Source organism: Parasteatoda tepidariorum, chromosome 3 (genome assembly GCF_982258835.1).
Source record: "Parasteatoda tepidariorum strain Cologne lab strain chromosome 3, Ptep-v5.0, whole genome shotgun sequence".
Lineage (NCBI taxonomy): Eukaryota > Metazoa > Arthropoda > Arachnida > Araneae > Theridiidae > Parasteatoda > Parasteatoda tepidariorum.
The window spans coordinates 86,712,985-86,736,967 of NC_141757.1; the positions used below are offsets into that span (position 1 = coordinate 86,712,985).

At 30.0% G+C, this 23,983-nt stretch overlaps 1 protein-coding gene across 6 annotated transcripts in view; it reads left to right on the forward strand.

The window, feature by feature from the left end:
- Window positions 1-20,239, forward strand: part of LOC107437138 (uncharacterized) — a 175,716-nt gene extending 155,477 nt beyond the window's left edge. For 3 of the 6 annotated variants that reach the window (XM_087159757.1, XM_087159759.1, XM_087159758.1), the window contains 10 exons: window positions 1,493-1,564; window positions 1,665-1,736; window positions 3,499-3,570; window positions 4,672-4,743; window positions 6,513-6,926; window positions 10,520-10,715; window positions 12,095-12,323; window positions 15,341-15,567; window positions 18,349-18,460; window positions 20,112-20,239. In XM_087159757.1, coding sequence (XP_087015883.1) covers window positions 1,493-1,564; window positions 1,665-1,736; window positions 3,499-3,570; window positions 4,672-4,743; window positions 6,513-6,926; window positions 10,520-10,715; window positions 12,095-12,323; window positions 15,341-15,567; window positions 18,349-18,460; window positions 20,112-20,197 — 1,552 coding nt within the window. In that variant the 3' untranslated portion in view covers window positions 20,198-20,239. Of the gene's footprint in view, window positions 1-1,492; window positions 1,565-1,664; window positions 1,737-3,498; window positions 3,571-4,671; window positions 4,744-6,512; window positions 6,927-10,519; window positions 10,716-12,094; window positions 12,324-15,340; window positions 15,568-18,348; window positions 19,143-20,111 lie in introns of those variants that run through there. The other 3 variants (XM_087159760.1, XM_087159762.1, XM_087159761.1) reach the window with 1 other exon arrangement.
- The last annotated feature ends 3,744 nt before the right edge of the window (window positions 20,240-23,983 follow it).

Genomic DNA, 23,983 nt, shown 5'->3' on the forward strand with positions numbered 1-23,983 from the left:
CCATTTATCATTTGCTCAATTTCTAGGTTCGACCTAATTCTCTATTTGCCGTCATTAATAGATCATATTACTCTCCTCAGGACATTTTCCGAATGGTTCTAGTAAAATCAAATTTTAAATAAATTCTTAATAATAATTTTAGCTTTAACATTGTTTAAGTAATAGGAGTTAAAAAAAATTTATATCACAGAAACTATTTGACCGATTGCGCTTAAATGATGTATATTGCCATATAAAATCATATTCCTTAAAATTATATAAAAATTTGTATTCCTTACCTTACAATTCAAATTTTGTTCCACTATTATAAATTAAAATAATAATAAATGATAAGTAATTATTGGGCATCGTTTTTTTGCGTATTATTTTATTTTGATAAACGAATTTTATAATTGTGTGTAAAACTTGTTCGATCCTCTTAAAATGTTCACGAAATATGCAAAAAGTTAAATTAACATTAAAAGGTTCTTAATTTTTACCCATCTGTTTTCTTAACAATTGGAACCTTATTATTTCAAAAATTGCAGCTGTTTGAAATTTTTCGAGGATCTAATCCCATTGAAAAAAAGGCATATATCAGATAAATTCTGTGAACTATTAAGATTGAATCTTAGTAGTTAAATTCCGATCATTACATTGAAAGTTATTCCAGGCTTTCCGTTTTTAATCTTTATTTACTTATTTTTTTGCGTACTGTTCAAATATAAATTTAAAACATATGTTTTCTATTAAAATTACTTTTTGCGGGAATTTTGGGACACATTGTAAAACTTATCTGCTAATCTTTCTTTTACACAAAGTCAGGGGTCTGTTTAGAAGAAATTTGGGTCCGTTAACGGACCCTTCACAGAATATCTTTTCATGAAAACGGACCCTTCACAAAATATTTTAACTTAAAAACGGACCCTTCACAAAATGATTTTTCTTTTAATCGGACCCTTCACAAAATGATTTTTCTTTTAATCGGACCCTTCACAAATTTGTTTATCTTCATTATTATTTTGTTAATCGAATAAACCCTTCCCAGGGTAGAAAACAACAAAGATGGATGTAAACTAATTCAGTTTTGTCTTCGGCAGACGATTCTTCCATTATTCGTCCGGAATGAATATTCTGCGTTCAGCAGTAATACGCTAAATACCAAATATTTGTATGTTGCATCTCTAATTTAGAAGCAGCAATTGTTGTTTATTTTTTAAAATTTAAGTTCTTTAATTATAATTTTACAGTGTTGAGCATAATCTTGTATGTCTTTACAATTTAAAAACTCCTTGAAAAAGTTTTTTTGTTGTTGCAATAACGGACCCTATTTGCACAAATTCATAAAAGCGGACCTGGTTGAAAGAATGTGAGTAATATTTTCACAATTTCACGAAAAACGGACCTTTCACAAAATGTCTGGACAGACCCCTGAAAGTGATACAAGATTGTGTATTTAAAATTAAATCTGAATTGTTTTGAAATAAGCATTCTAAAATTAATTTTTTTCCAGATATCTGTCTTGGAACCAGTTAACATATGTGCATATGAGCTACTGGGTTGGTCTAAAAAGCTTAAAAACTTTGTAAGTAATGTAAAAAAATAAAAATCATTTCTCTATGCCACTATTTGATTTCATTATTTCAAATATTCCTTCTTTTTTAAATGAATATTTTTTTTCACAGGGCAATCTCTGAAAACAAAATATCTGCTCTTCATTCAACGTCTTTTGGAAACATGAGCACACTTTATAAGTTGTAAGTTTTTTTTCTTTAATTCTATTATTTTATTGATTCATTTCGGTAGCACTTTTGATTTACATCTAATTTTACTTTGTTGACATCTAAATTTTTCAGATTTCATTCATTCACTTTATCTAAACTTTTAATTTTTTTCTTTTATTGCTTCTATGCTCTTAACATTTTTACGTTATTTTTTATTTATTTATTTATATTTTGTTTAAATGTTTTTGTAATTCCTATTATATTTATAATCTTCGTATATCGAAAGTTTTAAATAATTTATTAGTTTCTTCTAAACTCTAAATATACATATTTTTTAACAAAGAAAAAAAAAAGCACTTCTTCATCAATCTTATCTCTCCGTTCTTTTTTTATTTGCTTTTATATATTCTTTTTAATTGGATTTTGTAATTGGATAATTTAATTTTGTTCAGGAGGGGAAGTTTTCTGAGCAACTTCTCCGATGCCATCGGCTGAAAGTTGCGTAATCACTTATCTAATTATTTTGACGCTGTAATTATCGAATCATTTTGATGCCACACCGTGATCGATAAAATAATAGTTTAGTTGTAATGATATTTTCCTCAACTTGTAAAACTAAAGTTATTTTACTTACAAATAGAATCTTGTAGTGCTCAGAAAGATTCAGTATGAAAATCTCTGAACACGAACTATTAAGACTAATTTGGTCTTAATCCCTATGGAAACAAACTAGGTTTAAACAAAAAGTTATATTTTTAAACTTTTATTTATATCCTTGGCTCGTGGCAAATTTTTAGTGAACTTGTCATCAATTAAATTGAACATCTTATTATTTTGCTTTAATGAATTATACAAATTAATCTCAAGAACCCAAAAGTTATTTAAAATAATTCTTTCTATCTGTACAACAATTATGAAAAATATTTTTGCATTTTTATTACTAAACAACTTAAATGGTTGCTAATTCTCCATAAGTAGTTCTCCCTAAATTCTTTTAATTATACTCCATCTTTTAAATTTTTGAATTTTTTGTAACCCCTTAACGATAGGTCAATTTTCCAGAAAACGGTCATAAAAGTGCCTATTTTTTTAATCCCTGAAAATTATATAAAAATATGTGTATGAACAATATATATATTCATTTTTAATTTTTGATTTGTTTTTAGCTTTAAATTTTAAAAAATTAAATTTTTAGGAAAAGCCAACATTCAGAGTTACTATGTCTTAATATTGGTTTTCCAGCAAGCACGGAAAATTTTAAAAATATATGTCTTAAACATTCAAAAAGAATTTTATTAATCTTACGTGTAATATTAGTAATATTACGTGTATAAAGATTAATAATTTTTTATTTGTGCGATAAATTTCAAAGTATGAGATACAGAGGCTAACGTCACAATCTGGACAGTAGTACCGAGTGTCCTTTTCCTTCTTACATCTCTTATTGTTTTCATCTCTTCTCTAACTATCTACAATTACCTTGAAAATATCCTGGTACTGCTATCTGGTGTGTAAAATGAGAAATAAAAAATTTTCTGGGCAAAGGAAATTAATTAGTTTTATTCTTATTGGCGCGTTACTACTGAACACCCCAGGCCGGAAATAACACGGGAGCGAGAAATAGAGGGCGAAACCTCACCCCGTCATTTTCACGAGAGCGAAAAGGAAGGGGTTAAAAGTTTAAATGATCGTTCGAAAAGTTCATTTATTGTAAGAAATTCTTTAATATAATCACTTTCTAACTAGAAAATTTAAAGCAGATTATATATTGTATTTGCTTTTGTTTTACTTCCAGAGATGTACAAGGAAATCACATCAAGCACATAGATCCGGACACTTTCAATGGATTGATCAGTTTAGAGTCAATGTAAGTTTCAGTAATACTTTAATTTTAGCCTCTTAAATTCATGATGATGTAGAAATAGACAATTATTATTGCTAAGTAATTCTAACAGTTATTTAATTAGAAAGTTTCAGTTCTCCGAGCATTTGGCAACGATGGTCATTTTTTCTACCTCCAAATTTTCTTTTATGTTGAGAGAATAATTATGAAATCTAACTGCCAATTGTAGGTGTTTTTTGTAAGAGCGTATGTGGTCATGGCATGACGATGAAAACTTCATGCAGGTTAGTCCAATCATAAAGATACTTTTTTCTTGATTTAATGTATCTTAAAAAGTATTTCGGGCATTCTAGAAGCAGAAAGAGAATGAAATCGCTATCATCACCCAAATCTACAAATAAAACTTATCCATTTAAAAAATATTTCAATTCATTTTTTACATAAATAAGCATGACAGACTTTTTACAGCCATCCCATTTTTGGATTTACAGGTATCGAAGCTCAACTCCATAACTTTGCAATTTTGAACACAACCCAGAAAACAAGTGAACTCCTGTTTCAAACATAGATTTGAAATAGCCTTCGTAGAGGACTTTCTGATGGAACTAACCAGCATTTGCTTAAACGCAGAGATTAAAGCAATTCTCCGTTTCGCTAATTTTCGACGTAATTCGCCTCATTTTGTTTAAAAAATTAAAAATATTGATAATTTAAAGAATCTTCTTCAACTTCCGATAAAATGAGTCATCTCACGTAATTATAGTGTAAATACAGATAATAGTTATTATTTAATATGAAAACACTTATTTGAACGTGAGAATTTTGTATATGAATTTAATAAACAAAAATATGTTTATTATAAATATATTAATGAATATGAAAATATTTACCTCGACCTGCCCCAATTCAGGGCATACGGGTAAATGTTTATTAAAAACCAAGTAAAAACATTAACGAACATAAAATACATAAAGTGCATAAAATACATAAAATACAAAAGTCATATGGCAACAGCCCGTAAATTTTGCGGACGAGCAATATTGTTGAACAAAATTAGCTATCTACAATTATATATTAATGAATATAAATGTTTTATTCTAATTCAGATATTTTATTTTATTTTAGAGATTTTAAAAGAAATGAATTGAAAAGAATCACAAAGACGGTATTTGAACCATTGACTTCTTTAGATTACATGTAAGAAGAACTAATTATTCCAACTGTTATTAAACTCACAATCGTGAATAAAAAATAAAAAACATTTTTCTTATTTTCATTTTAAACTGAATTGTTTGAGATTATGTACGCATTATTTGTTTTAGTTAGAGAAATGATCATAACTTATTGTATAGATGTATTCACAAATTATTGTATTTGCAATTTATTGCTCAACAATTTATTTAGAAAATAATACGGCTTAGAAAAGATTTAAGAGTAAAGCTGTGATTAAAATATCGAACATTTGTGAAGCAGTAAAGTACATTCATTAAATTTTAATTTTTCGTTATCGTCACAATTAAGACATAAAACAAAACAAAAAACACGCGAGATGTCCAATTTTAGTTTGAAATAATAAACAAAATGAGCTAATATTTGCTCATAATGCACTAATGATACAGACATAAATGTCTTCTGCGCTCAAATTTGACATTAATAGTTGTTAAAATTTTTATTATTTATGTAGTTATTACAAACGTTACGTTTTAAACACCTAAATCTAATTTTTTATTAATTTATTTGTTTCTGAAAGAAAAACTCCTTATTATTGAGGTAACAACTGTTCAAAATGCACATAGCGCAGAAACAAGTTCTATTTCACGCGCATTATCATCAATGTACAGTGAGGAAAAAAAAACTTACGAGCGAAACGTACTTTATCTGAATAAACATACCTTTTTGTCGACGAATTCGGATTTCTAATTATCACAATATAGGGGTTAGCCGCTAACTGGGAAATATGGTCCCCATAGTTTGATTAAGAGAGAGATCCCAAGTTTAGACCCTTTAATTGTCAATCTTACTTTTTGCGTATTTCCCCCTACCTCGACAACTTCTTAAGTGAATTTAAAAAACTTTGCACACAATTACGTTTATCCCAAGATTTTGTTTACTAATAATCGAAAAAATTTTCAACTGTAAGGTATACAATTTTTTACATCATTTTAAGGAATGCAATTTTAACTGGCAAAGTGCAAAATTTGTGCGAAATTGGTCGAATATTTTCAGTGAAATAGAATTTCGAGAAAACTCGTATACATACAATTAAATTTCTCTGGAACTATCCAACCATTTTTGCTTAAATTTTGGATTTTGCCATTTAAAATTAAATACTTTAATATGATGTAAGAGATTGCATACTGAGCAATTCAAATCTTTTTCGACTATTACTAAATAAAATAATTAAAATAATTTTTTGCATGGAATTATCTTTGGATAAATGAATTTTATGACTGTGCAAAATTTTTTGACTTTGCTTAGAAAGTTCTTTAGATAGAGTGAAAAGTAAATGCAAAAAGTAATACGTAACAAGTAAAATTTACATTAAGAGGTTCAAATTTTGGATCGCTCTCCTGACCAAACTATGGGAATCATATTTCCCAGATTGTGGCTACCCCCTATATTTTGGGGGGTTTAAAACCCGAATCCGTTGAAAAAAAGGTATTTTTATTCAGAGAAAGTACGTTTTTTGTGTTTAATTTCGTTACTTAAAATATCATCTACACTAATTAATTAGCATGTTTGAGGTCATTCCCTCAAAATATAAAGAATGAGTCCGTAAAAATCCTTTTATTAGATCTAAAGTTATTTCGGGTGGTCAGTTTTTTTTTGCTCACTATACATTCCAAAGTGATTTTATTTAACTACGAAATTTGTAAAAATAAGAGACGCTAAATACATTTCTTTTATTCATTATAAGGCTCATATTTGTGAAGAATTTCATAGATATTTTGTTCTTATTCTTGCAGATATTTTGACGATTTTCATTTATGTTCCTTGGCTTTACACGTGCGCGTGTGTGAGCCTAGAGGAGATGGTATCAGTAGTATTGCTCATTTGCTGGACAGTGTAGTGCTTCGCGTCAGCGTGTGGCTAGTGGCATTTGTAGCAGGACTTGGGAACGTAGCTGTCTTAGTTGGAAGATTCCTCTTCGCAGAACCAAATGAAGTACACTCTTTCTACATCAAGAATCTCTCATTGGCCGATCTTCTTATGTCAGTTTACTTATTTGTCATAGCTGCTTATGATGTTATTTTTAGAGGAGAATACATTCATCATGAAACTAATTGGCGTCATAGCTGGCAGTGTAACGTGGCCGGTTTCATTTCAACCACGAGTAGTGAAGCTTCCATTTTCATATTAGCTGTCATCACTACAGACAGGTTAGTATGTTTAACTTTATGTGATTTAAATTTGCTTTAAGAACAGTTCTTATTCGGCTTGATTTTATTTTTGATTTAAAGAAAATGCTTATTAAAAACTAATAATTCGATTTTGTTCAATGATAGTTAGTTCACATTGAGCGTCGACGTTAACGTCTCACTGTATTACGTCTTCAGCTAAGCTTTTAGAGATCTGCGTTTCTGGCTTGCGTAGAAGACGTAATACGTCAAGACGTCGACGTGGTTTCCTGTGACACCACTTGTACCCGCTAATTAAGCATAAGTGATTAAAATAAGTGTATTGAACATAAGAAAAAACACTTTTTAAATTTACGTGGAATGTAGTGTAACTGCAGTACAATTTTACTTCTTTTTTTCAGATATAAGTCGTACTATAATTGGATACCTGTAAGTGACGTAATCGTAGATAAAAACGTGGCATCGGTCGATTCTGAAACCAATCAGGTTCGACGCATACGCATGACGTCATTTACATCTGATTTGAACCCCGTTGTTAGGTGTAATCACTTCACTTCACTTCTCGAGTTGCAAGCTCCCAATTTATATTAATCATTCAGTCTGCAGCATATTGTCATTACAGAGCATGTAAGAAGATTTATGAACATAAAGTGAGCTAAACGAAATACCCTAAGACAAATTTTCAATGTTTATTTAAAACTAACCCTTATTTTATGATTTACATCTTCAGAAAAATTATTTCAACGTTGAACTGTAATATTAGTTCTTCTTTGACCCACAATACGGAGCAAACTGTCAGCAATCTTAACCAAGTGTTTAAGTGAATGATATTTCCATTCAAAGTGAGCAATAATATCAAATAAACAAGTTTGAAAAGTATGGTAATATAGTTTAACATAGTACCATTTTAAAGTGCAGCAAATCCAAGTAATGCTATCATTCAAGAAGCACCAAAATTTATAACACATGCTAGTTTTTTTAAACATGAAACAAAACGGTGAACTAAAAGAGAAAACTGCTTGTTTTTCACTCATTTCGTGAATAAAACCAATGAGAGGAATTAGAATTTTAAGAGGTTATTTGAGAAAAAAGTCTTCCTTTATGTTAGTTTTATTACACAAGGAAAGAAACCTGTCAAGTTTCCTTACTTGTATGGCATTGACATTTCTGGACTTAAAAAAGAAACTAATTATAGTTATAAAATTAAAATATGCAGCACTTAAGCAATTCATAATATGGCATCGGTTTATCGGAAATTATGGTTTTTGTTATTATTGCACAGTTAGTAAAAATAATAATTAATCCAATAATAAAAGTTAATTTAATCCAATAAATAATTTTTATGCCCTGCTCTATGGTAAGGTATCATGATAAAATTACTTAATTTTACCAAACTCAAATTTTAACACATATTAGAAAACAGTAATTTATTGTTAATTTTACCAAAATATTAAGAAAGAAAAACATTTTTATATATTCTGATCGCTTTGACATACTTTTTTTCTTCAGTGTACATTTAAATAAGCTTTTTGAATAATTCTGAAAATTCCTTTCACTGTATTTATTATAATTTATTTACTTATGTTTTTAAATTTCTCATTAGTTATAATTTTTACATAAAACAAAATAGTATTTTATTTCGTTTTTTTTGTCCCGATTTTATGTGGAATAGATTTATGAAATTCAACTTTTATAAGTCTAGGTCTAAAGGGATTTAGATTACAGTATTCTTCCCAGTTTCTGTTTGTGGACAAATATTATAGTTATTCAATGATTACCATTATTTCAAGGTTTGTATAAAAGATACAAAATTCTATTTACAAAAGAGTAGAAAAAAATACAATCTCGTCAATTACTTCATAATTTTTTTCATCACAGCCGTGTTCAAAATTGTTTGAAGCTAAAAACTTTTTATATGTATTTTCCAAACTAACATCAAACGTATATTGAAAAGAAATTCAATTTCTTTATAAATATTAACCTGAAATTCTGTCTAACAAAACAGATCTGAGGCTTGTCTTTAGAAAATTTAATAAAAGTAGAACTCGTCAGTTTCTTCAAATTTTTCGAAGTAACGATAAAGTATACAAGAAAAATATAGTTTTAAAGTAGAACTTAAACTTAATAATGTATGGGCGAAGTATTCTAGTAAACAGCAGTATAATATTTCCAGTAAACTTTCTTGAAAGCAATAAAGAGGTGAGAAATTAATAATGTACGGATGAGAAATAGTTTAAAATGGTAGTACTAAAGAATTTCGCCAAAAGTTAAGGAAAGATTTATAATTAATAATAAATGAAAAAATGGTTCAGAATATTACTGTTAGTTTAGTAAACTTCGTCAAAATAAGTAGAGATGTTTGAAGCTAAAAATGATTTGTCGAAAAGTGAACAAAATAGAATGCTAATATCGTCTTTCAAAAGTAATAAGAGATTCGAAATTATAAGGTTTGGGAAAAAATAGCGAGAAATAATTCTACTAGTAAAGATTGAAAAATGTAAGACGCTAATGGGATACCTGCAAGTGACGTAGTGTGGGTATTACGATTCTGATTGGTTGTTAAAACGTGGTATTTGTTTACGTTAAGTCTAATTCAGGGGCTCTAGTTTACGTTAACAACTGATTTTCCATTTTATTTCATCGAGTAAGCCAAGGCCATCAAGCATCTATTCTCATAAGTGACACATTATATATTCTTTCAGAAAGATTCTATTACAAGGATCTCAATTCCTTCATTACATACTTATTTACACAAAGGCCGGCGCGTAGCCATGTAGAACATAAACAAACTGATTATGCATCGAAATTGCCAGGTACACAAAACAAAATATATCATGGTTGCAATAAAATACATAAACAAATAATAAATCTAAGTTAAGTAAAAGGCGTAGACAAGAAAGAATTATATTTCAAGAAATTGGATATGCGATACGCAGTTGTATTTAATGAACATCACTTTAATTAACATGCTTACTTATATAGAGAAACTTAGCTCGACTTAAACGCGCCATCCTGTTTATAATCGACCAGCTGCCACTGAGGTTATGTGTCTGTGCATCATTGATCATCTTCTTCTCCAGCTGCATGCATCCAATTGGGTACTTGCAACAGTTCGATAGGAGAGGAAGTGATTATACCCAATCCTGTTATTTAAATCAGATTTTATTAGATACTTGTAAGCAACGTCACGTGTGTGTGGGCGTGTGTGTTGAACCTGATTGGCTTCTAAATCGACAAATACCATGATACGATGACGTCGCATACAAATATCAAATTGAATATATGTGAGAAAGAGTTAAAAAATGTATTGCTAGCAAACTATAAGAATGCTCGTACCATTCATTTCAGTAAAACTAGATAGCATGTAAGTGTTTTAAAATGGCATTCTGATGCACAGTATTTGTTGATTTTTTTCGTAATTAAACTCACAATAAGTTTGCTTCCAATTTAATTTCAAATATAGCGAAATTAAATTAAATAAAACGCTTTCAAATTATTATTATTATTATTTAAAAAAATTCTAAAATAACTTCACTTTTACGAAAATATATATTGTTCATCTTTTCATTTTATAATACAAATACCAATTTGGCTTATTAGTAACTTGTTTTTAGATATATGTCGATCATGCATCCATTGTCAGTAAAAAAACGCACACTCCAATCTGCTGGAGCAGCAATGGCGACTGCTTGGGGAATCGCCATTTTGTTTTCTGCTTTACCATTGCTGAACATTGACTATTACGGAGACGAGTTTTATGGAAACAATGGGGTCTGCTTGCCTCTTCACATACATGATCCATTCGGACAGGTGAGATATGTCGTCAATTGAAATAAAATGTTGTAAGCATGTTGCAAAATGTTATGTAAAATTTTTACCTAAAATTATTTGGTTTGTGAACGAATTCCATGCTTATGAAACATGACGTAACGTTTAAATCACATCAGATGAAAAATTTATTTTTCTTAAAATGTGATAGAGTTGTTAAAGTACAGGAAAAATACATATAATTTAATTTAAATAGACAACTGCAATTTGATTTTGGAACGAAACTATAAAGTACAAGAAATAAATGCGAAAAATATATGGAATAATAGTTAATCTTTGGCACTAAAAATATATTTTTATCCCTTGTCTAAAATATAATACATATATAATAGCAGTGTATACCCCATATAATAGCAGTATAAAATATAATAGCAGTGTTCCCCAACCTTTTTATCACCGCGGACCCGTCAACGTTTGATAATTTTACCGCGGCCCGCTGGTGATGTGTGTGTGAGGGGGAGGGGACGTTGATTGTTTACATTTTAGATTATTTCGATTTATTAATTTTAATTTAATTGTATTTAAACATATGTTCAAAATAAGATGCAGTTACACCAATAAATAAATATAAAGTGATTTAACATTTTAACTTACTAGAGCTTTAAATCAATGAGAACCCTGAGCTTTTTTCTTTGCAATGAGACTGTTCCATCCGGGGGTAATCGGATACAATGACTCCCGAAGTGTGTTGCTTATGTCCAGTTTATTCCGTTGCTTTGTCTTGGTTGCTGTTACTGCAGAAAACCCAGCTTCGCACAGATGGGTTGTCGGAAATGGCAATAGGGATTTAACGTGCTGTGGTGGCAATCTCGGTGTATTCTGCCATGTCTTTAATCCAGAACACCGACAGAGTTGTTGTCTCGAACGTAGTTTTAAGGCTGCCGTCGTCATTTGCAATCTCGAGCAGTTGATCTTCTTGCACACACATACTAGATTCGCCCGATTTGTTGACAAATGGGTAGCACATCCATTCCTTACCAGATATTTTTAATTTGGGGTATAAACCTAGGACTTTAAATTCAGTTTCAATGAAATGGTCGGCCCGGTACCATTTGTACCACGGACAGGTACCGGTCCGTGGACCGGGGGTTGGGGAACACTTCTCTATAGCATGAAAAACCCGAAAAAGTCTATTGTTTGGTGAAAACTTGAAGGCGTATCTGATAATCGCTTTTCAATTCCTGTTTCCTACGCCTATCAAACAGATTTTGTTGCCTTCAGTTCAGTCTTATCTTCGTCAATAGTTATTATTTTTTTGATACTGTCCCTCTTTAAATCTCTGATAATGAGAATTTTTCTCTAACATAAAAAAAACTCATTATATCATATATTTTTATTATATTTTTGTATATTCTTTTCAGGCATGGGAGTATTCAACTTTCATATTTTGCGGTCTAAATTTCGCAGCTTTTCTCTTCATTTTGTTCGCCTACATTTCCATGTTTTTCACCATTTCACATTCTAAGATAGGTCTAAGATGCACACAACAACAGCAGGATCAGAATATCGCCAAGAGGTTCTTCTTCATAGTTGCCACCGATTTCTTGTGCTGGGTACCCATCGTTTTCATTAAAGTCATAGCCATGGGAGGTAAATGAGTATTTCTTTGTCTTACTGTCACTTGAAAATAACGATCCTTCCTTCATAGAAAATGTTTATGAAGTCTAAACAAACACATTTTTATACTAAACACGAATTTACTGCATTTTTATTAGTTAGCTTTCGTGTTTGTAACCATGGAATCTGGCAATCAAAATTTCGGCCATTTTCCGATTAGCCAGGATACTCTCCCCTTTACTGAAGCTCCGTAGACCATTGCAAGCAAAATTTATTGCAATATTATTTCCTATAGGTATTTAACGTTAAACAAATTTCCAAATTTTTAAGACTCAGTGCAGCACTAATATTTTAATTTAAGCTCTGTGCTGGATGTTATCAAAATTTCAAATCATTTTCTAACTTCTACAACTATAATTTATTATCAAACTACCGACAAATAGAAAATGTCGCTAGTAAAATTTCAATTTTTTGACTAGCTGAAGTGATCACTTTGAGTTCTATGTATCATGGCAATGCAAGTTTCCATGGTCGTCTGATCACTTTAAGTAGAACGAATGGCCAAAAGAAAATTCACTAAAAGAAGAAAACGACGAAATGGAAGACAAATTTTTAAAACTTCGTTTTTTAGTAGACTTAAGGAGAAAATATTTCTATTTTTATCAGACTGAAACGAAAAACGTGGAGCGTATCACTTTCGCAATAAACTTTTATCACCTTCAAAACTTTTCATTTGTCTATCGAAAATAAAGCGCGCTTTGTTTTTTTGTTTTACTGCGAACGAAAGCGTAGGGTGTATCAGTTTTACAAAAAACTTCAATCACATTCAAAAATTTCCACATGCGTGAACCGTGATGGCTTTGTGGTTAACGCAATAAACTGTCATTATAAGGGTTCGATTCCCAATTGCGACCAGAAATTCACCAGATTCAGATCAATGGGTATAAACTTGCCTCGGAAGTAAAAGCGGCCTGTTCATAGTGCTAACCACGTTGCCGCAATCATAATGTTGGTCATAAAATTGAGTAGACTCACCCTCCCTGGCTCACGACGGGCTGTTGCGGAAATGCTTCACTTTGTATCGACAATAATTGCGTCCTTCATTTTCGTATTGAGTCTGAAGGAAATGTAATGATTATCTGCTCTTTCCACTTTAAAAGCCTAGTTAGTAATTTTTTCTTTTCTTGGTTTATTATCTAAACTAAGATATTACAAAAATTCTGCTTGCTTCAAATGCATTCTATTATTATACTATAACCCTTATATATAAAATTCAAAATTACAAAAAGAAATGCTTCACTGCACTGAAAGTTTATTTAATTAAATAGCAAATTATTTATTTTATAACAAGTCTTATTTAATCAATCGCAAAGTTTCCTTTATTCAGTAACATAGTGTTTTTTTTTTATAACTGTCATATTCATCATTATTTAAAAGTTTGTAATTAGAAAAATGATGTTTTTCTTCACTGATTCACTAATTACACAATTACCTGATTTACTGATTACACAAAATAGAACTAATGCTTTACAAATTTCAATAACAATAATTAGTCAAACGAGAAAAGAGCTCATTTGACTAATTAGTATTTTTTTATTCGCAAGAACATACTTCTAATGACTTGGTATTGTAATTTTTCTGTAGGAAATGCATTGAATAGGTTTCAATTTCACACAATTTGCAATTCGTTTATACAAAATAAGTCATAATTTTTAAAAAAACTCGTCTTGATCTTATTTAATGAAAATTAAATATTTGAAGAGATAAAGTTATACAATTTTTCACGACAACGATCCTATACGTTGCAACTATTCGAAATCAGTATCTTCTTTTTAATTTAAAACTTTTGTCATTAGTCTGTTTTAAATGATTTATAGAGTATATTAAATGGAACGAGCTAATCTATCATATTCAGAATGTATATTAAAATTTTTAGAATATGCATTAAACATTCTGGATGGATATTAAGTATTCAGAATGCATATTAGATAGTCAGAATGTATATTGAATACTTAAAATGTATATTAAATATTTCGAATGCATATTAAATATTCAGAATGTATATTAAATATTCAGAAAATATATTAAATATTCAGAGTGTATATCAAATATTCAGAATATATATTAAATATTGTGAGTGTATATTAAATATTCAGAGCGTATATTAAATGGAACTTGCTAGGTTAGTTATGAAAAACTCTCCTACAACAACTTCATTCGAAAATAGTCGATATATTATCTACTCCCTCTTACAAGTCGAGAACCAAGAATTGTTCTTAGGATATATTTCAAAAACGAATTATTCATGTACACTAATTGTGAAGTTTCTTTTTTAATCGTATGCTCTAAAACAGGAATTTCAGCATTTTTAAAGAAAAAACAAATAGCTTTTTGCTTTAATTTCTATTAAATATGCATTGGTTACAATCTAAAACGATTTGGTGTCTATTTGGTTAAATTTGTGCCATTTTTCGTGGTCGACGAAATTTTATGCTATTATCCAAATTGTTATATATCTGATTGATTCGTAATATACCAAGTGGTTGGCGAGGAAGAAAAAAAATTTTTAAATTTTCCAACGAAATAGATTTTAAGATACTTATTTGTTACCGCTCTAATTTTTCTTATCTTTACATATTTTTTCATACAAGTTGCCTCATGCGCAAATGAATTATCTATTCCAAGCTTACTTGTGTAGAACGAAGTGTGGAGTCCTTCACTAGGAAACATTGGGAATTAATTATCGACTAAAAAATCGCTTATCACTATTTTATTCGTGTTACAACATTTTATATTAAAATCAATCATTTAATAAAGTTTCAGTCTGAAATTTCCTTTCGCTTTCTACGAGTAGAAAATAATTCATTATTTTATACTATAAAAAGTTTCAAATGAGTCAAAGTAATTTGAGATCGATTACGATACTTAAATTCATTGACATATTAAAATTATTTATTACTTTTTCCAGTTGAAAATAAAACTTGAAAAAACGAGGTAGTGTTTTACATTTAACTTGCATCATCAATTTTATTGAATATCGTTTATCTTAGGAGTTCCTATTCAGGAAGATCTATATGCTTGGGTTGCTGTTTTCTTACTACCAGTCAATTCTGCTATCAATCCCATTTTGTACACACTGACCACGAAACTTTTCAAGCAACACTTGGCCAAGATGGTGTATAATTTTAAGACGTCTACAGCAGGAGCTGGCGACAGTGTCACTCCATCATGCGCCAGGCATCACAGTTTAAGGAGTCAAAAAGGATCTTTCTCACTGGTAAGAGCTTTTATTCGATTTTATGTAGTATTATAGCAATAAAATTACGTATTAAGTTCGGAGGAAGCAACATTTGTAAATATTTATTTATTTACAGTATTTTTGTACGTTTTCATGAAATTTTATCTACATAGTATTTTGTTTGAATCTTGACGACTGTGGCCTGACGAGTATTTCTTTTCTCTTGCTAATTGCTGGTGAAATCTTAGTTGCTCGCCTGCAGTTCTAATATAGAATTCCAGAAAACTTATTAAAACTAAATTTAGTATAAATATTTTTTGTGATATGTAGTTTATTATATAAAAATTTTAACTATATAAATATTTCAATTTTGAATTCTTTGCTGCTTACTTGATTTTTCTATAGCTCAGCAGTACATGAGTTGCTCAAACGAAAAGTAGAGAAGTGTGTTAAATGTCAGAAATACAATAGACCATTAAGAGTTAAAAGCGAAAGGCTCCCCAAATTGCATATAAATAGTAATATAGATCTTTAAGGAACATTTAAAATTATCTTAAGACTTGAAAGAGAAGATTGAAAGAAAAATAAGTTCCTTCAACATAGCTAACACGCAGTAGTGCGATTTTTATTGGAAGAAGTAGATTGTACCGAACCTTTACTCAGACTTGTTAGTGTTGCACACATGTCACCTTAATTCTTCGATTTCCTTTGAATCATTACACCAACAATAGCAATAAATCAATTTAAAATCAAGGTTTCTGCTTTCCTAGTATACCCAAATGTTTCATTGTTCCAATCTTCTATGAAAACATTTACACCATTTACTTACAACATAGTCAGAGAGTGCTTCAAATTAAAAGTCACCATTTTAACGAAACATACCCGCTTTAGCATTGCGTTCATATTCTGCAGCCGATTCTGCAATTGCATTACTGCATGTTAGTTCTGAATGCATCTATCTTTAACATGACTTAATGTTAATTAAAATTGTCTCGTGCGAATTAGTTGAACAGTCATCTGCGGTGTACTCTTCTTACCTCTATTTATTACACTATGCTAACGCTGATATCGTCACGCTATGTGTGACCCTATCATGGGTGTCCACTTTTCAATTAAGGAACACTTTTAACCTTAGTAATTCTAATTTTTTTTTTGTTTAGTAACATGACTTCCGTGTTTTTTTTTAGTTGAGTTTTGACAAACATAATAAGGGTCAAAAATAATAAGAGTTTATCTGAGATCTCAATCAAAATTATCAGGTAATTCAATGAAACCCGAATCTTAGGTATAACGTGAATATTTATTAAACTCTGTGGCTTTCATTTAAAAAAAAGAAATATTTGCAAGGCATTTGAAAATTCATTTAAAATTTCATTAAATTTTGAGAAAATTCATTTTAACGAAATCGCTTACCAATTATACATTTAAGCAAAAATAATTAACACTAGCGTCATTTATGTAAGTTTTAGAAAAATGAAAACAAGTGGTCAGCAAAATGACATATTTTCGTGTAATATACAAATTAATGACAAAAAAACTAATATTTTCAAAATATTTTAAAATTTATTCCTTGTGTACAAACTCCAAAAATGTCCTTAACAGTTTAGTAAAGTAAAGAATTCCCGCAACAACAGGTTGTGGGTCAGGCAGTCATGGAGGTTTAAGCTTAACAATTTCGTGATAAACGGCATGATTATGGCAATGTGGCCAGAACTGCTCTCAGACCGCTTTTAACTACCAAAAAAGCTGACATCTATAGATCTGGCTTTAAGCCGTCTTTGTGGATTGAATCCCAGTTCTTCACGATAACAGTTCATGTCTTATTTAATGGTTTAGAAGTAACAAATTCAGACAGACAAAATTCTATTAGCAAGAAATAATTGAAAATTATTTAATTTTTATAAAGCAAGAAATTATTGAAAATTTCGCTGATGAAAAACCAGGAAAATAACATTTTGAAACTCAGTATACATTTTTAAATGTATTTAATCGTTAAAACCAGTGTAAAATCTTTCTAAGAAGCTAGCAATAATGGTATTATTAAATAAACTCATAATTTCTTTTTATATGATATTAGATTTATGTGGCAGTTACACCAAATTGTCGTATTTGGTGAGAATCACCCATATCTTTCTTTACTACATATAAAACGCATTTATAGTCTGTCTAAAGAAAGAACTCCTCTCGCTATTCGTCTAGAACAGTGGCGGTGGCTATGGTTACGAGGGGTTTAATTATTTCCTGTAGGGGTCTTAAGTCAATATTTAAGACAAAGTTCGACGAATGATTGAAAATCAGAGCTTGATCGCTCAGGGGATAGAGCGTTCGCCTTCCAATGAGGCGAACCGGGTTCGAATCCCAGTCGATACGAATTCCGCATCCGGCTTACACCGACCACAGTGCTGAAGTAAACTATACTCAGTAGTAGATGGATCATGGGTTAGAGTCCCCTTGCAGTCAGGCTAACCGTGGGAGGTTCTCGTGATTTTCCTCTCCATGTAACGCAAATGCGGGTTAGCTCCATCAAAAAGTCCTCCACGATGGCAAATTTCTCTCAATACTCGATCCAGAAGTTCCCTTGTCTTCTGGATTGGGTTCAAAATTACAAAGCTATGGAGTAGCTACATAAGTAGTCGTAATCCCATAAAATGGGGTCCGCTGTTCAACGACGGTTATAAAATATAAAATGAATGAAAATCAGGAAAGAGAGAAGCGCCTCTACTTAGTGGCGAGGGGAGTTCTTTCGATCCACAAACTATACATATTGATAATAAAGAATTTTTGAAATTATTCTTTTACTAAATATTTTTTTCCATCTAGGCTGATCAGAACAATATTGCACTGGTGATGAGCAGAAATTGTTTCCAGTGCCGTCATCCGAATATTCACAGACAGAAGAGCACTACAGACGCCAGCTGCAGGCGGCATTCCAGTAAGCGTCGCACCTCCGTCACCAACGTAGTTTAAACAGCGTTGTCAAGTCATGAACATTGATTGTTATTTACTGTCGTGTGTTGTGCCATTTTCGTTTCCCGGTGAATCAAGCTATGCATGCACGTTTCACTCATTTTATTATAATCATTTATGTTTTTTGTGTGGTTGTAATACAGCGATGGTCAGTAATTAAACTGAAATAAACGAATTGAAGAATCTATTGTGATGCAATGTCAAGCTAATACTTAAATTCAGTAAATCGTATTCGAAAGAGTAAGAAATAAGTCTATAAAATATGGTAGTCAGAAGAAAAGCATTCGACTGCTGATGGATTTTTTTTTCTTCTATCTAAGAATCCGAAATTAATCTGATATGCAGGGTTAATTTCATTTTTTTCAGAGAATCCGCTGCTCGGAGAAAAATGTTAACAAGTTTTGCTAGCCCAGGAGAAATGTTTTAAAAAATTTCACAATCGTAATTAGATTTCCGCCATGTTAGTCATGTCCCAGACTCGTCCTGGGAAGAACTTCCCAGTGCAGCCTGCGCTTCTCTTCATTATACTTTGAAATTTTTACCGATGCTTTTGGCAGTATATTCATGTAATATATGAAAAAAATATTTTTTTGATGTTTCTTAAAAAGGTGTGATTGTATTATTTTACGACAAAAATAAAAGAAAAATGCTATAAAATCTTTTTTGTGTATGTAGAAACATTTCAGGTTTGCGATCGTTTCAGAATGCGCTCCTCAATTCGTTTTTTTTTTTTTTTTTTTTTTTGTATTAAAAAAACTAGTTCCATTTTTTCTTCTTCTATAAAGAATACAAGTTCAAAATCTTGAAACAAATGAATCAATTTTAAAATAATTCGAAAATATTTCAATTCTTTTTCATTTGAAAATTGTTGAACGAAAATTTAGATTTATAAAATTATTTATTATCCAATAATGGATCAACTACCGCTATATTAGTAGCATTACGCACTTTTTCTAACTGGATTAACGTTACGTATACGGCAAAAGTACTTTATTATGCTAATCAACTTTACTGTTGTCATAATTACAGTTCATATAGTTATAATTAATCCTTATTAATATAATTATAATTTTTAATTAATTATTAATTAGCATAATTATTATTATTTTAATATAAATTATTAAAAAAAATAATTAATGAAGTATATTAATGCATTTTCTTTGAAATATAAATATTTTTATTTTCTGCATATTTGCTATAAAAGTAAATTTTTTTTTCATTTGTAAAGAAGCATTTTTTTTCGTTTGAAAAATATATTGCACCTCTGACACATAAAAAATATTTACTCACCGTAAAAGGTTAATATTCGTAGCTTTACTTTAGATTATTGTCTATTCTTAAAAATATGAAATTAATATTTATTTCGGGATATAATTATTTTTTAATTTTGTTGTGTAAATTTTATTGTATAGTAGTAATTTATTTACACATAAAAAAATAGTTTCAATTTTCAAAAATTCCTCTGTGATATAAGTTCATTATTCAAAAGATCATCATAAACACAAAAGTTGTTTAATTTTTTTTAAATTCTATATTATTTTGTGAATGTTTCTGTTTTGTCTATTTCTCATGTGATACATATATATATTTGAACTCAAACTATTTCATTTTTTTAGTGTGTGCATGCATAGCCAGTGGAGTTCTGTATAATTTGTTGAAAATCAAGACAGATATTTCAAACAGTATGCAGTTTTTTAAGTAGATATATTGTTTTTAGTAAAATAAAACAACAAGTCATTGTTAATTAAGTTTTTTCAGTTTTTCTTATTATTTAAATTGTATTTTGTCGGATATTTTGCTACAATATTTTCAGTATGCTTGCTTTCATGGCGCAATAGTAGAATAGTTTAAAGTTTGAAAGTAACAACTTTGACAGATGTAATTCGATAATTATATAATTTTAATTTAAATCAGAATAATATATTCCAAAAAAAAATATGTAAAAGTTACTCCCAACGGCATATTAGTAAATTTTTAAAATGACAACCTTTGGGTTAATGTGGACCAAGATTTTTTTTAAGAACCGTAATTGACTTATTGGTGGATTGTTTAATTTCTCGCGTGATAAATCTTATGAGATTTACCCCTAAAACTTGCTTTCAAGATGGATCAAATGAAAATGTGCGATGTATTAAAGTCTGGTGATTAAGGTGGCCACTCTTAACCATTCTTAAGAAAGTAAAAAAAAAAAATAGTACCATCGTTTTTTAAGTTTTGCGTACTGTTAAAATGAAACAAATAATGCATGTGGAATAATATATTTTTGATTTCTTAAGAGTAACCAAGGAAACACAATGTCTTCAAAAATGAGTACGCAAGTTTTGGTTTCAAACTTTTTTATTCTCGTCATTAAGTTATATAAAGCCTTAAATTAATGAGATCCACAAGATAAAATAATATTACTGAAAACAATCAAAGTTTTGTTTCCTTTGACAATTAACGTGATTTAAATTATTGTAATTTGAAATTTTCATTTTAATTTATGTTATTTAACTTCAGAAGGAAGAATCTATTTTTGTTTGTCGTGAATACATGAGTAGGTGACGTTTGTCTGACGCATATCACACATTAAAGTCTTTTTTCTTTTAATAAATATAAAAAAATAAGCATCCAACTCTTATAATTCTAAGCAGATATTAAAATTTTGGATATTGTACATTTTCAAATTTATTGAATAATTTATTGATCTGGCACATTATTTTTAGCACATTCTTTGAAAAAATGTATCTTAAAAAAGTTGACCAAGTCACACAAAATAACAGCAGTAAGTGAATTGTACTTTAAAACTAGAATAGATGTTTTTTTTATTTGTTGGATATGTTACGGGAAATGTAATTATTTAGGTCAGTATTCATAATGCTTAGTTATTATGAATAATGACCATTAAAATAGGGCAATTTGATAAATTTGAATTACTTTACGACAATTTCTCACATTGCCCGGTCATTATAAATACCGCTATTATTTCTTTGGGCACTTTGATTAATTGACAGCAATGGGACAACCACGTGCGTGTGGTGTGATTCTGGCTGGCCAATGTTCCCCGGTGAATGTTGACAATCAAATTAGTCGCTTTGGTGTATGTCCGAAATATTTATTACATCCAATTTGATACTAATTTATTCGTGGATATAATTACATTTATTCGATATTTTAATATTTACTGACGATAGATTAGAACAAATATCAGTGTTTAGAGTATCGAGCAAATATATACCGGGTAATGGCACTTGACTTTAAGAAAATATCAGGGTAGAGTATACCGGGCAGTGGCACTTGACCTTAAAAAAACATCAGTGTAGGTTATACCGGGCAAATGTATACCGGGCAGTGGCACTTGACCTTAAAAAAACATCAGTGTAGGGTATACCGGGCAATGGCACTTAACCAGACCTAGTATGACTAGACCTTTGGTAAATGTCCGAAATATATACTAGGTCTAGTGCCACTTTTGCTATAGCTTAAATATTTAAAAAAATTAAACATAGCGTTTGAATCAATTTTAAACTGATACCGAAATTATTGCTTTAAAATTAAAAAAAAAAATAATAATAACTGCGCCAGATAAGAGTTATTGAAGTAGTTGCTTTATACAGCACATGTGCGGAAAAAATTAAAAAAAAAATTATCGAGGTGCATCTAAAAGTGGATGAATATCCCAAGACACCCTGTGGCTGTGTGTGACACAAATTGCCCACTTGACTTTTAGCATTATACATAATGACCGGGCAATGTAATAATTGCAACATAATTTATCATTTTGTCATATCCTTTTGGGCACTTTTTAACTTTTGGGCACTTTAAAACTTTTGCCCGGGCATTATAAACAATGCCCAATCATTTACATTGCCCGTGACAGATATACTATAATTGTTGCATTAACGTAAGCTTTCAGATTTCTTATTATAAATGAAGTAAGGAAAGTTCTCAAATTAAGATTTCTAATTAATATTTATGCGAGGGAGAATCTTCCCTATGACTAACAAGGAAGACGGAACATAAAAAAAATTAAAACCAATTTATTTGAATATTGATGAAAGCTTGAAGTGTTTGTTTCTAATAATAGTCTTTTAATTTTAATCCGCTTCTTCTTGCAATTGAACAGTTATTGATGTTTTGAGTACAGCATTTTTAGTAGTAATTCATTTTTGCGCATGTTCATTTCGTTCCACTACCAATGTGTATATCTTTCTTCATTTTATTTAAATTTGACAAGGATTTTAAAAATATATATAAAGGGCAGTCATATTGAAACACCCTGCATAAATAAACCCTTTCGTACTGAAGATTTTCAATTTTAATGTTACGTCGAGTCATCCATAGTCCCACAGCTTACAATCGAATTTGCAGATTCTTAAAAATGGGATACATAAGTGTACATAAAGTATAAGCAGTGGCGTACGCAAGGGAGGGGTTAAGGGGTTTGAACACCCCCCTTGAGCTCAGACAAAATGGCAAAAATAAACATTTTAGTAGAAATTATGCGGGTATTATTTTTTAGGACTATATATTTTTATTTGCCTTATGCCTACCTTTTTATCTCACGGTATTTCTCAGAATACTGAAGAAAAAAAAAAACAATCACTATAATAGGGTTGTACTTTTGAAACCACTGTTATGGACTGGTTCCTTTCTGTTCTGCCAGTCGCGATAGTTTTCGAGACTGGCTGTCATTCGCGAGGTCTTTACGCGATGATTCTGGAATCTTAGACGTTCTGTCGCCTTTGAGACAATTCGAGAATTTTGGAGATGTGGTGAAAAATTATATAAAAGGGGGAACGGAGTACAATGTAAGTTTTTCTGTTGTACAGAAATGTGATACTTCCGTTGAAGAAAACGTTTCTAGCATAACGAAATCTGATGAATGTGAAAGTGGCCCTCAAAGTGTTACTTCCCACCCATATGACATTGGACTTTTTTCAGAAGATATTACATGCGAGAAGATATTACATTATGTTCTTAAACTTAAAAAATCAAATCAAAATTTAACTAAACAATGTTGTCTAAATAAAAAGACAAGATCCAATGTCTAATTTAGATCTAGATGTCTAAATTAGGGAAATAATAGTGCTTTATTACATACTCGAATTTCTTTTAGTAGCTTCAGAAAATTATGAACACCACCCTTGAAAAAATTCTGCGTACGCCACTGAGTATAAGTATATGGAATAGTTAACAAAATTACAATTCATTACTAAGTTAAAACTTCTTGATTAATAATTTATTTGTGAGATATTAAATCAATTTGTTTTTTTAATTAAGATTTTCATCAAAACGTACGAATTCCATTTTTAGTCATTGTATGTAAATATGGTCATTACATTTTGACGTGAATGAATATATTGTTGAAGCTGTAAAAATTTTAATGTAAATTTGACGTTAGCGTTTGTTTGTTCTTTTCACAGTTGAGAAATGATGTTTAAATCTAGGATATAATTTTAAGACTATTGTTGAAAAATTCTTGTTTTTACATTATTATTGTATATTC